The sequence below is a fragment of the Atta colombica genome, unplaced genomic scaffold, assembly GCF_001594045.1.
Source record: "Atta colombica isolate Treedump-2 unplaced genomic scaffold, Acol1.0 scaffold77, whole genome shotgun sequence".
In the NCBI taxonomy this organism is placed as follows: domain Eukaryota; kingdom Metazoa; phylum Arthropoda; class Insecta; order Hymenoptera; family Formicidae; genus Atta; species Atta colombica.
Window position 1 is genome coordinate 356915 of NW_017259569.1, and position 17838 is coordinate 374752.

A 17838-nucleotide genomic window follows, 5' to 3' on the forward strand; every position below is an offset into this window, starting at 1 on the left:
TATATATATATATATATAAAATCAGAAACCAGCATCTTATCCACTAAAATAAATCATGTATAAAATGACAATTCAGATGTTCTACACGTAAATATTCAAAATATTGGATTATTATTAATCAAATGCTTCAAGCTCTTTGCACGTTTTCAGATTAGTCGATTAATAAAAATTTCACAATTTTAAACAAAAAGCGATAATGAGAATATTAAACATTTGTTGATGAAACAGAAAATGATAGCTAAGGGTTAGGCGCTAAGAATGATAGAGAATAAGGATTGCATTTAAATTATTAATAATTTGTGCATTTTGCACAAAGATGGTGAGTGGTGATGCGCGAAAAGGCATGGCAAAAATATCTACCGAGTAGATATCCGAAGACGAATACCTTTTTTTTGCCGTCGGTACCGGTGTAATCTGTGCAAGTGACGGTAATCAGGTGGTTCATCTCCCGAGTCGCTACCTGCCGAACCACTACTCGATGTCGCCGAAGAACTTTCGCTGCTTGCTAACATCACGTCTAAGAGATTTGCTCTGGCCTAAGTGAAAGTATAGCGATCAGTATTGCATTCATTTTCACATAGAAATAAAAGCATAATGAAGTGATTTACATGACATCTTGTATTTGTGAAAAATTGTTGTATTCAAGTAAACAATTTCTAGCGATTAATTCTTATATCCGTATTGAAATCGTCAAGCACTTTATTTGTGAGCATTATTCTATTATTTATCTAAGTTACTTAAAATTTCTATAGTTTAGTCTTACTGGAAGCTCACCTTGGGGTCGGTGAAGTCAATATCACGTTCAACGTGAACCCATCCTGTCGGACAGCAGCAAGCAAGATCCAATTTCTCAAGCGGTACCTGCGATTCGTTATTAACGATGTTAACAGCAGTAGTATCTTCACCCTTTCGAATCATGCGATTCAATTCATCTATAACGTCCTTGGATGTGGCACGTTCATGGAAGCTCAATGTTCGATCTCTGCCCTCCACGAGAAGCGTTGCTCGTGCCGGGCTGACCTGTATGAAGATTATGCAATCGTTAATATAATAAAGTGTTTTGCTAGAAATTAAATTAAAAATTTTTATGCATAAAATTAATTTCTCTTTATAATGTTAACACATTAATTAATACTACTAGTAGTAACTGTTATTGTTTTATATTAACATTATTATATATTATTATAAGTGAGAGAATGTTTATATCATATTATATTATATTATATTATATTATATTATATTATTATATTGATAATTCAATGTTAAGTGAAACAAATAATATCTCTCAATAAAATTTCTTGAAATAAAGAAATTATTTCTTAAAAATAAAAATTATTTCTTCAGGAAGAAAAAGGGAAATTGAATAAGTGTCGCTTTTCTTTTCTTTCGTGCAAATTTAAGTAGTATTTGAAAGTAAACTTGCAACTGTACTAGGCGTAGAGGAAGTTGCCTCTTCGTCCTCCTCGGGAACAGCTCCTAATTCCGATGCTACCGTTGTATATGTGATACCGCCATTACACGACACAGCGCTTACAATCCTCTCCTCGAGTGTCAATGGTGGTACCTGTATCTGATCGAGTAGCTCATTGTTGCTGCTCATTTCATTCGCATTTCCGATGCGACTATGCTCTTGAACGGACGAACTTTCTAGCTTCGCTATCTTTGTCTCTCCCGTAGAATCAGTTTTATTAGGGACCAATTCTATAAGCGATGAGATTTAAAAACACATTTTTAATATCTTTTCTATCATTTTAATTCCATTCTTTCATTATTATATTTAAAAAATTTCTTGGTAATTATTCAGATTAAGGGACACCCCGTCAATGACCTTAACTTTGACGTATGTCACCCTGAGTAACCTCTGACAGGTTTCAGGTGACGGTCGATCTTCGTTAAAAAGTTATTAATAAAAAAAAGTTTTAAAAATAACAAAAGAATAATTAAAGTTGGGCTCTTAAGATAAAAACTAAACAAATGAAAAAACGGGCAATTAAGAATCTAGGTTCGCAGTAATTGGAGCGATTATATCAACATATATTTTTCGGTACTATATATAACAAATCGAACGTTTCGGTTTAATTCAAGCCATCTTCAGCAATCTAGTATAATAACTCTAAATATCTCTTGATAAATTCGAGACATTTTGGTAGTCTCGTATAATACAACTTCCTTAATACAACTTCCTTAATACAATTCAAGTAGTCGTAAATCTGAAGTATGTAACCTCATTTAGTTGTTAGGCTAAGTGCGAGTTAAATGAAAAATAATATATATAAGAAGGACAGTTATCATAAAGAAAGATCACTAATTTAGTATGGAAACTTACTTACTGCACTCCATAACTGCACAATAAAATACTATAAATTAAATCACGATCGGCAAAAAAAAGATCACAATATCAAGCGTTTTTAGCGACATATTCACAGTGTCAAAGCAAAATCACGTATATAAATTAACATGAAAGACTAAATATTATAAGTATGGAAATAATAATATCAAAAAAGTAAATGTCGAATAAAGAAAATACATAGAAAAATTGAATATAATCAAATGATTCAAAAACGAGTTAAAATCTATTTATTATGTATTATGTACTATCTATATTCGTATAAGCATAGTGCAAGAATTCTGTGTCTGATTTCAAATTTAATTCATTCTCTTGCATTTTAATATTGAACATTTCTGATACTAATCTTTTACCAAAATATTTCTCGTTATCTAAAATTTTTGTGTTATTCCAATCAAATTCATAGTCAAATGCTAACCTATATTCTGAAATAACAGATAAATTACCACTTTTTTAATTAATATCATTTTTGTGTTCATTAATTCTGGTCTTTACAACTCACATAGGAAACATGACAATTTTTACAATTAATCTTATATACAACATTTTTCTTAGAATTGTGTGATAAAACGTCTTTCTGAGCTTTGATGATTCCGTCAAGTTTATTTAAACTAAAGAAAGATAATCTGACATTAAGATTCTTAGTAATGTTTCTAAATTTATCTTAAATATCCGATAAAAAAGATATAGTAAACCAACTCTTTTAATACTATACGCATGAAACATCATTTTGACAAACTTATTTAGGCTGTGTTCGGAAACACCGAGTGTCTCATATATCGTTTTATCCTTGTTGTCCAATGTGAAACAATGATAATTTAAAATACAAAGGCATCCAGATGATGTTTCCAAATGCAATCTAAATAAAATTTATCAAAAAGATGTTTCACGCAGTCCTAAAGATGTGAAGTCCTATTGAAATATATCACAGTTACATAACATTCAGTGTTCTTGGATCAGCAGTTCCTATACAATTACAGTGGTCAAGTTGGATAGGATACGATATTAAATGACTACTTAGAAAAATAAGGAAATTAATTTCCAAATGAGAGAGAGAGAGAGGAAGAGAGAAAGAGCATTTTTTAAAATTATAATTTTGTCGTGTGTATTTCGGAAAATATATTGCAAATTAATAATATTATTTTAGGAATAAAACAGATTTAATTAATTTTATATAATAAAGCCATTTATTTTGATAGTTTTCTTTGAACGTTAACCTTTAATTGGGTGTAACCTTCAGTTGATCCGAAATTATACCCAAATTTGAGCGTTCTTTTTGAATGTTTAACGCCCAAAATTGAGGGTATTTTTTCGTAAGAGAAGAGATTTTTTTTATCTTCAATCTCCTTAATGTTAGATTTATCTACTTGTTTTGCATTTTAACAGAGATCTTAATCTTAAATTAATAGTGTCAAAGATAAATTTGATAGAGTAATCATTGTTCCAAAACGTCTTAATAATAAAATTGAAGTTTTTCATATGATATCTCGGATGAGAAAGTAAAAAGTAAAAAGACTCTGTCAACCTTGCTTATTAGAACATCTCTTTTTTATGAGAGCGGATGGAGAGATAAGAAACTGAGGTATCTGCCTGAGAATGTCGGTTTGTGATACAAATTCACAAATCATTTATTTCTAATAGTAAATAATGCTGAATATTCATTTGGAGCAGGAAAAAAGAAAAGAATATCAACTTTAAAATTATTCTTGTTATTCACAGAATCAGAAGGTAATTTATTAAAAAACAAAAAAGAACTATTATCAGAGCAAATCCAAAAATATTAAATCAATGTAATTTTGGAGATCATTTTATTATTGCGTTTGTTAATTAATCAATTAATCTTCTTGTCCAGTTTCTTATGTTCATCTTTATGTTTTTGTCTAAGAAAATTGTTTTGTTTGATAAAAGAATGCATCACAAAGATAAGCAGGAATTCAACAAGAAATCTTTCTGAATAGAATCAAAATTTGTCTTTTTGAGTTGTATAATGTTCTAAACACATCATTAAATTCGACATTAAAAATTCTACGTACATAAGAATTCTTCAATTTATTATATTTATTACGTGGGTGAAAATTTAAATCCGAATAATAGATCCTACTTAAATGTCGCAGAACAATCTTCTTTTGTAAACAAAATTTTAAAAATTTTGGTTGAAAAGATCTAGAGAACAAAGCTTTGAGGAGATTTGGAATTGAGCTACCGTTTTACTATAGATATGTGGACATCGCGATTGCTATCCTCAATCACTTAGATGAATTTTTGGAGATATTTAATTCGTTACATCCAAGATTACAGTTCACGATAGAGATTGGTGATAATTGTTTGAATTTCTTGGATGTGACTATAATTAATGCGAACGAAAAATTGAAATTCACAAATTGACATTCTCAGGCAGGTATCTCAGTTTGTTATCCCTCCATCCGTTCTCACAAAAGAGAGATGTTCTAATAAACATGGTTGACAGAGTCTTTTTATTTTCTCATCTGAGATATCATATGAAAAATTACAATTTTATTAAGACGTTTTTGAACAATAATTACACTATCAAATTTATTTTTTACATAATTTATTTTTACATATTTTTAACATTATTAATTTAAAATCTCTATTAAAATGCAAAACAAGAAGATAAATCTAATAATAAGGAGACTGAAGATAAAAAAATCTCTTAATTTATTATACTTTTTTTACCGGATATTTATGATAAATTTAGGAACATTTCTAAGAATCTTAATGTCTTAATCAAATTATCTTTCTTTAGTTTAAATAAATTTGACGGAATCATCAAAGCTCAGAAAGACGTTTTATCACACGATTTTAAAAAAAATGTTGTATACAAGATTAATTGTAAAAATTGTAATGCTTTCTATGTGGGACAGACGGGTTGTAAGTTAAAGACCAGAATTAATGAACACGAAAATGATATTGATAAAAAAAGTGATAATTTATCTGTTATTTCAGAACATAGATTAGAATTTGATCATAAATTTGATTGGAACAAAAATTTTATAAATAAAAGAGATATTTTGGTAAAAGATTGGTGTCAGAGATGCTCAATATTAAAATGCAAGAGAATGAACTAAATTTAAAATCAGACACATAATTCTTGTACCATGCTTATACAAAAATAATAGATAGATTTTTAACTCGTTTTTGGATCATTTGACTATATTCAATTTTCTATCTATGTATTTTCTTTATTCGATGACTTTCTTAACATTGTTTACTTACAATATTTAGTCTTTCATGTTAATTTACATACGTGACACTGCTTTGACACTGTGAATATGTCGCTAAAGATGCTTAGCGTTGTGTATATTCTTTTTACCGATCTGATTTTATTGTGCAATTATGAAGTGCAGTAGATAAATTTCCATAATAAATTGGTGATTTTTCTTTATGATAACTATCCTTATATATATTATTTTTTATTTAACTCGCATTTAGCTTAATAACTAAATTAATTACTAAATTAATTAATAACTAAATAAAAGACGGTTACATACTTCAGATTTGGTAATCTAGGACACTCCCTTGTTGCATTCAATTACTTTGATTTACGATTATTTGAATTAAGAAAGTTATATTATACGAGGCTACCTAAGATGTCTCGAATTATTTATCAAGAGATTTTATTACTACTAGACTGCTGAAAATAACTTGAATTCAGCTGAAATATTCTATATTTGTTATATGTATATATGTAGTATTGAGAAATATATGTTGGTATAATCGCTACAATTACTGTGAATGTAGGCTTTTAATTGCCCGTTTTTTTCATTGATTGTTTAGTTTAAAAATAACATTTGATTTCTACCACATTTTTCAGAAAAAGATTCGGAAAGTTTAATGACATCTTCGGAAAGTTTAATACATATAATACAACTATATAACACGAATATTCCCAGCTTTAAAATATGTTTGCTATTCATGTACTGTAGGAGGATGAGAGTCGAAGGTGAGAGTTCTGCACCCCTTTGCAGGGAGGATGGATGAGAGTCGCTTGGCGTTGAAAGTTGTTGAATAATATCTTCCTTGGACTCTCATCTTCCTCTCCCCCCCCCCCTGCAAAAGGTGTATAACTTTCACCTTCGACTCTCACCCCCCTCTTGCAAAGGGGCGCACGTGTGTCACCCTCGACTCTGACCACCTTCCTACAGTACACGAATAGTAAATATATTTTAAAGTAGAGAATTCTCGTGTTATGTAGTTGAACTTTTTTTGTTATTAATTTTTTAACGAAGGACGACCATCACCTAAAACCTGTTGGAAATCACTCATGACCATGACCTTGACAACATATGTCAAGGTGAAGGTCATCGGCGAGATATCCCTTAATCTGAATAAGTACCATTTCTTTTAGTTAATTGATTTTTTATTTTTTTTTCCTGTATTTTATGATTATGATAATAATAACTTGACTGAAAAATAGACAGCACGAAACGTTTTCTGTTTAATTAACGAATACGATTGAGTATCACCTTCTGTTGAGTGAGACACGTTCTGCGATTCCACAGGATTATTCGGTAACTCTGCGAGGTACATCTGTTGTTCGGCGATGAAAGACAGGACACTCTGAAGCGCTTGTTCTCTATCCGGTGGTGGCCTACCACTTCTGGAGGACGTGCTCGCCAAGCTCTTGGTGCTCTCGAACTTTACTAGCCGGTAAAAGTCCCTGGTGAAGTCCGTGCCGATTGACGGAGTGTCAGGATCGTCGCTGCAGCCAGAGAGTGCCGCCGATGAACGCTTACTCGAGTTCTCCAGGGCACCTTCCTCACTACTCCAGGACGCACCGGGACTTGAGGCATATGGCCAAGGTCCGTTTGTCCTTGCGTCCATTAAAAGCGCAACCTAAGAAATAAATGATAATTTGCTGCAAGAATTAGTATAACATAATACTTTATGATTCTTATTGTTTATATTACGCCGCTTGAAGATGACGTTGTTTCTTTAAATACCGATTATTGCGAAGAATATTACTAGGATATAAGAATATTACTACAAGTAAGATTACCTTAGTAATCTAAAGCTTAGGACGTTCATACGAAATACAAGAGATTCAGTTTTAACCGGCAATAAATTTTTTGCAATAAATTTATTTACAGTTTTTCACATTAACATCCTTCTATTGGGAGTACAAATTAGTTCAGTCCGTTTCCCTAAAGATAGCTCCAGCTGTTGTGAATGGTTCATAGTAACAGCTGATTTTGGCGATTTCAGAGAGGTTAAACATCTGCTAATAATATTCAGTTTATATCACTTTGAATTTCATATAAAAACCTTGATTTTTACTGTGTTTGAAATGTCGAATTTTGTGTTAACCAAGCAGCATTTGCGGGAGGTTTTGATTTTCTGCTTTAATTGGAAGAAAAGTGCAGCTGAGCTCGAATGCTTGTCGAAGTTTATGGTGACACTGCTCCTGATAAATCATGTAGGGAATAATTTCGACGTTTCAAGGATGGAGATTTCAGCGTTGAAGACAACCCTCGCTCTGGACAGCCAAAAAAATTCGAAAACAAAGAATTAGAGGAGATTATTCGAAGAAGATCAGAGTCAAACGCAAGAGGAGCTTGCAGAATCATAACTCAACAAGCCGTTTCTATACGATTGAGAGCCATGGGAATGATTCAAAAACAATTGGGTGCCTTATGAACTGAAACCGAGAAACGTTGAAAGGTGATTTTTCACTTGCGAACAGCTAATTTAAAGACAACAGAGAAAAGGTTTTTTGCATCGGATTGTGACTGGAGATGAGAAGTGGATATTTTACGACATCCCCAAGAAGAAACAATATTACGTTAAACCCGGTCAATCGTTGCCGTCGACCTCAACATTAACACCATGGCCAAACATTTATGGTTCGAAAATCATGCTCTGTATCTGATGGAACCAAAAGGGTCTTGTTTACTATGAGCTGCTGAAACCTGGTGATTCCATTACGAGTGATCGGTATCGGCTACAATTGATTCGATTTGAGCCGTGCATTGCGAGAAAAACGGCTGGAATACTAGCAAAGACATGATAAAGTTATTCTTCTTCATGACAACTCGGCCTCATGTCGTAAAAAAATATTTGGAAACGCTCAAATGGGATGTTTTACCGCACCCGCCGGATTCTCCGAACATTGTTCCTTCTGATTACTGGTTGTTCCGAAGAATGCAACAAGTCATCGGTTCACTTTTTTCGCAGAAATCGAAAATTGGCTCCAAAATTGCATCGTCTCCAAAGATGAGTCATTTTTTCGAGATGGAATTCGAAAATTGCCTGAGAAATGAGAAAAAGTAATAGGCAGTGATGGACAATACTTTAATTGATCTATTCATTTTGAAATAAATGCACAAAAAAACGGACCGAATTAATTTGTACTCCCAATAATATGATGCCTGATTGAGCATCAAATTATTAAAAAAATTGTTTGTCAATTTAATTCAATTTAATTCGTGATATTATTACAGTAGTTTAATTGCGAACTCACACTATTATAAATAAAATTAATTTCATGATTATACGATTTAAATTGAATCAAATTTAATTAATATATGGATACATATACATATAGGGAATGGAAAGTTATTTTTTAAAGGTAACAAATTAGAGTTACTCATTATCGAGTAGTTACCATTACTAAATATTTATTTTTAAAAGTAACTCGTTACAGTTTCCGGTACTTGAGAGAAAGTTAATTTTCGTTATTTTTCCGTTACTTTTTTAAAATCGACAATCACCAATCACACTGGTAACTGTCTTACGTGGACGAGTGCCTCGAGAAGAGATTTTTAGTCTATTATTTTATATATATATTTTTTCTCAAGCGCTATGAGTAACTTATGTCCAATTTACGAATTAAAAAGAAGATCAAACTCAAGCGGCCGGTCATGAAAAAATTGAACTCGATTTCTGGCTTCGGAAAAGTGCTGAATAAATTCGAGTGCTCTTGTAGGAGAAAATTGTCAATTTAGAGAATTTGATAAATATTTTTCTGTTGTTATATTGTATATTTTATATTTACATATGTATTTACATAGGTATTTTTTAATATTTTTGTTTATTATTTACATTTGAATAATTTGTTAAATTTTTGTTCAATATATCTTTTTGTTATAAGTAATGAAATAATATAATTTTTGGCTCATAGCCCTCTTTTGTTATACTAAATTTAATATTTTTCTTCCTATTTTCTTGTAATTCTGTAAATTTGTGTATTTTCATATTTGCATAGAATATATTTTGAGAAGGAAAGCTGTCGCTCAAGTCCCATTTTATTTTTTTTTTATTTCGAAGTTTTTTGAAGTCCGGTAAATTAAAAAAAAAGTTCGGTTTATGACTATGCATAAATGTATTTTTCAATAAATATCGATGCACTTACTATTTAATCAAATAAAATGAAATTTTATACAAACATATGTATTCCGTATGTGTTATCGTATGTATATATTTCCAACTTTTCTAGCAACCGCATTGTCCCGATTTTCCGAAGTCATGTTTCGAGCCTATGTATTCACAGTCAGGCCGATATTCATAGTCAGGGGGTCGATTATTGTATAAAGCCAACAAAAGTGACTCATATAAATTTTTTATCGCTGAAAATGAATCTGTAAATGAAATTGCTCTATCACGTCACATTTTTGAGATATTTAATTCAGCTCAAAGATACCAAAAAATGCCATTTCTGGTACTTTTAGATTCAATTTTCTTAAAAACCTGACGTGATAGAGCAATTTTATTTATGGATTCATTTTCAGCGATAAAAATTTAATTTATTTATAAAAAGCACTTGGTTCGGTTTGTGGTCTAAAATCCATGTTATTAAATCGGACAGTGTCATTAAATGTCCTGAAATATTTAAAAATTTTTAAGAAAACTTTAGAAATTAATAATCAAAAAACAATTAAACAAATTTCAAATTCATCAGATATTAGATGATTATAAATTGCTAATATAAAATTTAAATTCTTTAAGAATTATCTTTTTACAAATTTAAAAGTACTTTCATATATATATATAATACGCTCGCATTCGAATTAATTAGGCAAATAGCTATAGATTCGACTCTTCGTAACGATATTTTTATTAAAATAAACGAATGTTGTAGACGTCAATCGATATTGTGTAACACTCGATAGACATACCAGCTCTCCTCCGGTCCTATCGGCAAGATAGCTCGCACCGTTCCACAGACATTCGTTTGCGTCCTCCTCCAATTCCAGAAGATTATGTTCCTTGATTGCTGGCAGGGCAGGTGTATTTGTAGCTGGTTGCTCCTTCCATATTGCGGATTCATTTTGTACGAGGTCTTCTGTGGACAGGGAGAAACTCCAATCCTCCAACTCCGCTCTGTCATATTCCAATTCGAGCAGATCTCGATGTTGTTGCGTACTTCTACTATCATCGAGCCTGAAACCCGTGCGGTGATCAATTCTGACATATTTTTATGTTTTAGTTATATCGATAATCTACTATCCGGATAATCTACTTTCGAGAAGATACGATTGTTTTTCTGTTGTATCGGTTTCATAAAATGTTTAATTGAAAAACCGTAACATAACTTAAACAAATATTAATTATTAAACAAATAATAAAGTTTTATTATAATTTGCGTGTGTAATATATTTAAAATGTTTTTTCGAATGTAAATTCCAATATTTATAATATACGAAATCTAACTTTTATATTAACACATAATTTAATCTTTTAATATTATAAACTCGATTTTAATTGATTTATGATCTGTGAAAATAATAATAGTTTACTAGCGTTTTTCTTTAATAAACTTCATAAAAGAAGTTAACTTTAATTAAACAGGAAGAGACATTAGAGTCTCTAATGTTATACTCACATATTTCGCTTTTACGTTTCCTCAATCATTTTCATAATCTAGCGATTATATACCCTTAGAAATATATAAAACAAACCTAAGCCATTGTTGTACATATTCGGTGTCCCAACCTTCCTCCTCCACTAGCAAGAGAGAAGATGAGCCTAGGGGGCTAGGCAGTTTATACGGTGTAAAATTGGCAGTAGTAGTGAGCTTGAGACAGAGATGACTGTCGGAGAAGCTACGCATTACATGCTGATAGGGTAACAGATCTTTAGTCGGCGGATAGCTGTGGCGCGGATTGATGCCCACAGTGAGATTCAGAGGTAGAAAGAGGACGTCCGGATCGCTGGCGTCGAGGGCGACGAGACGAGCATCCGGCGACACATCAGCTTCGGTCTCGTCGGTGGCCTCCTTCAGATCTTCAAGGCCGCGCACAGATGGTTCCTGACGCGTACCCTCACCTTGAACATCACTCGACATGGTCGAGTAGCCCTCGTCGCGATTACCGCTTTCTGGGCTTTCGCTGCCTTCTTCCTCCGACGGTTTTTGCGCTGTAAATGATTTAGTCGAACAATTTCCGAGAAGAGTAGACGCATTATAGTTTTGTCTTATCATTTTATACTATATCACATTGCTATTAAAGAGCCTCAAAGAAAGTGGCAAACTGCATCATGTGACCCGTCTCCTCTGATTGGACGTGGGCATCAAAGCTCCATAGGCATGGAAGAGATTGAAGAAGACTGGTCACGTGACCTCCATCTTGATTGGACGCGATTATTCATGTGATGCAATTTGCCACTCTCTCCCTTTGATGCTCTCTAATTGTTGTATCGCAAAGGATCTCCAGTGTGTCGCAACATTTTAGGAAAAGTAAAAAGAAGTGAAAAAGATTACAAATAAATAAAAAACCGAGTAAGGCATTAAAATACTTTAAAAAATACTTTAAAAAATACTTTAAAAAATTATAAAAATTATCTAAATTATAGTACATATGAATACATTCTTATTTTAATTAAATCATGATATCTTTCTCATTATTACAATAAAATCACTTTTAAAACAATAAATTAAAAATTTTAGAACTTATAATTATTTTTTAATGTCATGTTGGCAATATTTGATAAAAGACTTATGCTGATTGCTGAAGCATCTAATAATTTTTTTTCGACAAATTTGGTCGCTATTTAATGTGCCGCGAGTCAAAAAGTGTTGAAAAATGCTGATGTATAATAACATGTGTGATCAAGTAAATAATAGAATAAAAATATCTTAAGAATGGACAAAATTTTTCAAGATTTCTACTGAGAAAAACTTTTGGTTAAAAATGAATGAATCAGAAAATTTTGATTTGTCTATTTTCAATTAGAATTCAATCAATCAGATACTTTTTCCAGTGTAATTACGTTTGATTCTATAGTAAATGTATTAATCGTGATAAAAGACAATTAGTACCAAGAGGTCTACTACGTCGACACTTAGTGGTTGCCATCACAGGTATTTGTAAATTGAGGGAACGCGGTCTTGAGAGGGGTACCCAGGAAGGGTCCAGACCCAAAGCGGCGACCAGGGCGGTTGGACCAGCCTCGAGAATTCCTTGGATAAGTTCAGTAGGGCTTTCAGGACTGGCAGCCTGCGCCAAGAGTCCTGATAATGCTCGATTTTGAGCCTCAAGCTCTCGTATACGTCTTTGCAATGCACCTATTTCCTCCCTAAGACCCTAAGAACAATTCGATGGCCATCAGTATTGTTATTCAATATGTGTCATTTAAAAAGCATTAGCGAGTGGAAAGAAGCTTGCTACGGCAGATTTAATCCTTTCAAAAAACAATTCTAAGTAAAACTTAAAAATTGATATTAGATATTAACAATCCTAGAAAAATAATAGCTAAGTATTTTCTAGACTTATGTGAATTGCATACCATTTGTACAATCTATTAAATTTTATTTTTTTTATTGTACACTGAAAGAAAAGATTGGCTACTGCAGCAAATTAGATGGCAAAATATGATACAGCATTTTTAATTATTGTAACTGCAGCAGCCAATTTTCCTGCAATCAAAAATGTTATGCCACATTCAGTCAATCTTTTCTTTCAGTGTAAACTTAAGAAGAATAAATAATGTATTAATGAAAATTTATTAAATGTTATCATACATTTTACTTATTTTTTATATATAAGTTTTGAAAAGATTATTACGTTCAAATCAGACATTATTATTTCTCTAGGCGTGAAAAATCCTAATTATTATACAGTGCTGAAAATCTCCGCCTTCAAACGTTATATTTATCTACATATGTAATAATTTGAGTAATCTAAATAAATCGTAGTAAAAAAAGAAATAAAATTTTATTGAATTGAAGTTCGTATAAATTAAACAAAGTGTGTAAGAATCTTTCGTATACAAGATATACTTGGCGCGAGACACTGTCTCTTGATCGTATGTTTTCAACATCGTTTTAAAAAAGAAAAATCTCTCCAAAGCTACACTTGAAGAAACTTCTCTTGTGAAACTTTCCAAATAATAATCTCAAAGTTTATACACAAATTCTTTAGCATTTTATATACATAATAGCATTCACAGAGCGCACATTTTCGTTGCAATGGACACGGACATTCGAAGAGGACGAAAAGAGACAAAATGAGAAATAAAGAAAAGGAAAGGATGGTAACGAGAGCATAGCGATGAACCTTTTGCGATAAGAGAGCGCGGACCACCTGGTTGGCGACGTCGTCCAGGCACCGCTCATATTGTCGACGTTGGGCGTCAGCGTCTCGTGCTAAGGCTGCGTGCTCCGTTTCAAGGGTTGCCAAACGTGCCACCAGCGCGGCGTGCACTTCACCGGCGCATGCTGCCTCCAGGCCGCGTAGTTGACCACGCATCGACTCATTCTCCAGTTGCAGCTTTGATATCTGCGCCTGATATTGATGTACGCGCGCCTGCAAACAGACGTGTGAAAATTATTTCTGGCATATTCTGTTGGATTGAAGGAAAAGTTCTGGGGTATTTTAGTTCAAAAGGGTGTCACGAAATTTTTTGTCAAGCGCTCTTATGTAGATAGAGTGAACTAAACTGAATCGAAAAGTATTGTACCATTTTGCAATTTTCGCAGTAGTTAATAAGATATTAATTCTAACTAACTAAAAATCGCTGAATATTGGGCTTCAATAATTTTTTTACTCAATACTATCAACTTTACAGAAAAAGCAAGAGACAAAACTTGTTTATTTTGTTCTCATAAAATTCTGAGAATTTTTTCAGAATTTTTTAATATCGTATTTTCTCATGTTGATAAAAATAATTGTCAATAAGAAAATGCGGTACTAAAAAGTTGATAAAAAATTCTAAAAAATTCTTAAAAATTCTATGAAAAGAAAATAAACAAGTTTTTGTCTTTTGTAATTTTTTTGTAAAATTGATATTTGAGAAAAAAATTATCGAAGACCAATATTCGGCAATTTTTAGTAATTAACATCTTATTAACTATTGTGAAAATTGTAAATGGAGAATTTTTCGACTTAGTTTAGTCAGCTCTATTTACACAAGAGCGTTTGGAAAAAAATTTCAGAACACTCTGTAGGGTAATTCCGGCAAATTCACGCCACGCTGGAATTCACGCCGCAAAAATCAGAAAAAATAGAAGGAGTGAAGGTAATTTTCTCACAACTATTCTATTACATGCCTTTATGTTATATTAGTATTATGTTATGATTTCAGCTTCTTACTGTTAATATTAATGAAATTATTGTAAGTTGAATCAATTTGTTACTGTAATAAGTAACGCTATTATAAATTATAATCTACATAAAATGATTAATGTAGGGCGTGCAGAAGACTTCGTAATTTCGTAATACATACATGTAGTATAGGAATAGTAAAGCATGTGTAAAAATATAAGTGCTTTGCTTTCGTATTCTTTGTTTAGATTGTTGTCTTGTATATCCCATCTGTTTGGGGTATACGACATTTTTAGCGAGCGGAATTTATGCCCAAAGTGCGCAGATTGAATTCAGTGCACTAAATTCAATAAACGCATTATATGAAATATGTACCTCATAACACTTGTAATATATGTAGAAAGATTGTAATTATTATTTATTACTTCATATTTATCATTCTTATTCCTTAATAAAACTTTATAAATACATTTTATAAGTTATTATATCATTATACGTCTTATTTATATGCATTATTTGTAAATTTTTTATAGCCGCATCCTCCCTGAGTAGCCATATATCCCATCCCTATGGAATATACGGCAAAAATGTAAGGGTTTTAAAAAGTTTATTTTTTAATATGAAAAATAAATATTCCGGATTTCTAATATTTTTTTCATAATAGTAGACAGTTTTTACTGATATAGTTCGTTTACTATAAACATAGTAAATAATACTTAATAAATTAAATTGTTGATAGGTGTGGCATATACCGGAGTTATCATATTATCCTACATGTATGTACAAAATCTTCGTAAAAAATGAACAATATTTAATTAAAATCGAAAAAAAGGTTTTAAAGCTCATAAAATATATATTTTGAAAAGGTTACTGTAATTTTTTAATTCATGTGAATTTGGTAATTTTTACATATCTGGAGACACTGGTAGTGTCTCGGCGCTAAACACGGAGACATTGACATGGAGACGTGCCTTCTTTACACGAATCTAGAAAATTACGAATTAAAAAATCTTTCTCCTCACTTTGTGGGTCACATAGACAAAAAAAAATTTGCGAGTATTTTCGACAATACATCGTGAAAATTCGAAATTTCCTTTACAAAATCGTTTTTTATGTTCCTACAATTTTTTGTCTTTGGAGTTATTCGCAAGTAAAAAGGAGCATAATGACTTTGATTACTCATAACTCCTGAAACTCGTACTGCAATTAAAATGCTATGACATTACTTTTCTTTTAATTGCACAATAATTATAAGGATAGTGTAATGTCACATTTTTGGCTCAAATTTATATATATTCTACATTTAAAAAATTAGCAGTTATACCATTCGATAGAGCAAAGTTTGAGTTTTAACAATCTGATTGCGGTACGATTTTTAACGGAATTACGAGCAATCAAAATCAGAATGCTTTTTTTATTTAACTCACGTGTAACTCAGTCAACAAAAAATTACGGGAAAATTTTGTAAAAATGAATTTGTAGGAAAAATTTTAAGCTTTCACATCGATAGTCGAAAATTTCGCAACGAACATATTCTGTATATAATTTTGAGCTAACAAAATACCACAAAAATCCTCTAATATTGTAGATTTTTTCTAAACTACAATGTATAAAAACGGCGAGCAGGATTCAGGACATTAATGATGTTTTATGAACATTATTACATGACAAGAGAAGCATACGTAACCTGAAATAAAGATGTAGGAATAATCATCATTTGAATTTATTTAAAATTAGTAAAATATATCTTCGACGAACGTGAATGTACAAGCATATAATCCGAGTAGAGATCCAATTATTCAATTCTGCCCTTACAGCAAAGTTGTACAAAAATTGTAGCAACACTGCTGCAACATTGCAGCAATATTGCAGAGATTTTGCAGCGATGTTGCTGCAGATTCTGTACTGTACGAGTAATGTTAACTTTTACAAAATTAAATTAGTAAAATATAACTATGTAAAGTTAAGAGTCTAAAATGTAACTAAATGAAGTTTTATGAAAGTTAATAAGTTTTATAAAAGTTTTATGAAAATTAATTAACTTTTTAACTTAATTTTTAACTTTTTAACTTAGCATTATTCAACCTTGATAATACTTATAATATACAATACATGTATATATGTTTTCCTTAATGCAAAAATCTCTCTATCTCTCTCTCTCTTTTCTGCAGATTTAAAAATATAAAATAATTATAAAGCAAGACATTTTGTCAAACTCGACCAAAGAAATAATTATATCACAATTATAAAATCAAATTTTAAGAACCTATAAATTTTTGGAATTACAAATAAATATATGTTATACTCGAGAGTTTACTATTTTAATCTTTTCTTAAAAAACACTAAATGTCTAAATTATGCAACAAAGTAAAAACTTTAATTTGTAAAATGTTTACAGATCATTTGGTAAAACGTAAAATAAATTATTATATGCTCAGCGAACTTTATATTCGGCTATTTAAATTGCCTATTTAGATTGGCGATTATAATCTCGATCTTGACTTAGAAAATAAAAAATTGCAGGCCAACGAAAGCCAGGAGTGCTCCATAAATATCTCGTGTTATAGCACGCACTAAAGCTCAATTCCCGGCGGTCATTAAAATTAAGCACTAATGAATTATTTTGATTCTATCAAGAATGATTCATGTCGCCCCCTTGCGATTCTTAGACGGAATTTATATTGCGTTTAACTCGGTCACTGTAAAAAGAAAATCGACCGCGGAGATTTAAATATCCCAGACATAGCAGCACGAATATTTCCGCAATTATCTTGATGGTCTTATTATGGAACGAAACTCTTAAATTATACGTTCTTAAAATACTTGGAACATCTGACAATCTTTTTATTTCTGCTTTCAAATGAGAATAATTATGAGAATAATGGCACTTGTGACGATTGTCATTTGCTTCTTAAATACTACGTGAAGCTGAAGGAAGAAAATACTTCGGTCGCAGTGACAAATTATTATTATTATTATTATTATTATTATTAT

At 31.4% G+C, this 17838-nt stretch overlaps 1 protein-coding gene across 1 annotated transcript in view; it reads right to left on the minus strand.

Moving 5' to 3' along the window:
• Positions 1–17838, minus strand: part of LOC108692568 — a 412667-nt gene that overhangs the window by 2874 nt on the left and 391955 nt on the right. Inside the window, exons 8-15 of the mRNA XM_018200878.1 lie at positions 13858–14106; positions 12621–12885; positions 11263–11719; positions 10480–10744; positions 6832–7201; positions 1424–1701; positions 775–1020; positions 386–536 (exon numbers count right to left, since the gene is read on the minus strand). Coding sequence (XP_018056367.1) covers positions 386–536; positions 775–1020; positions 1424–1701; positions 6832–7201; positions 10480–10744; positions 11263–11719; positions 12621–12885; positions 13858–14106 — 2281 coding nt within the window. The remainder of the gene's footprint in view (positions 1–385; positions 537–774; positions 1021–1423; positions 1702–6831; positions 7202–10479; positions 10745–11262; positions 11720–12620; positions 12886–13857; positions 14107–17838) is intronic.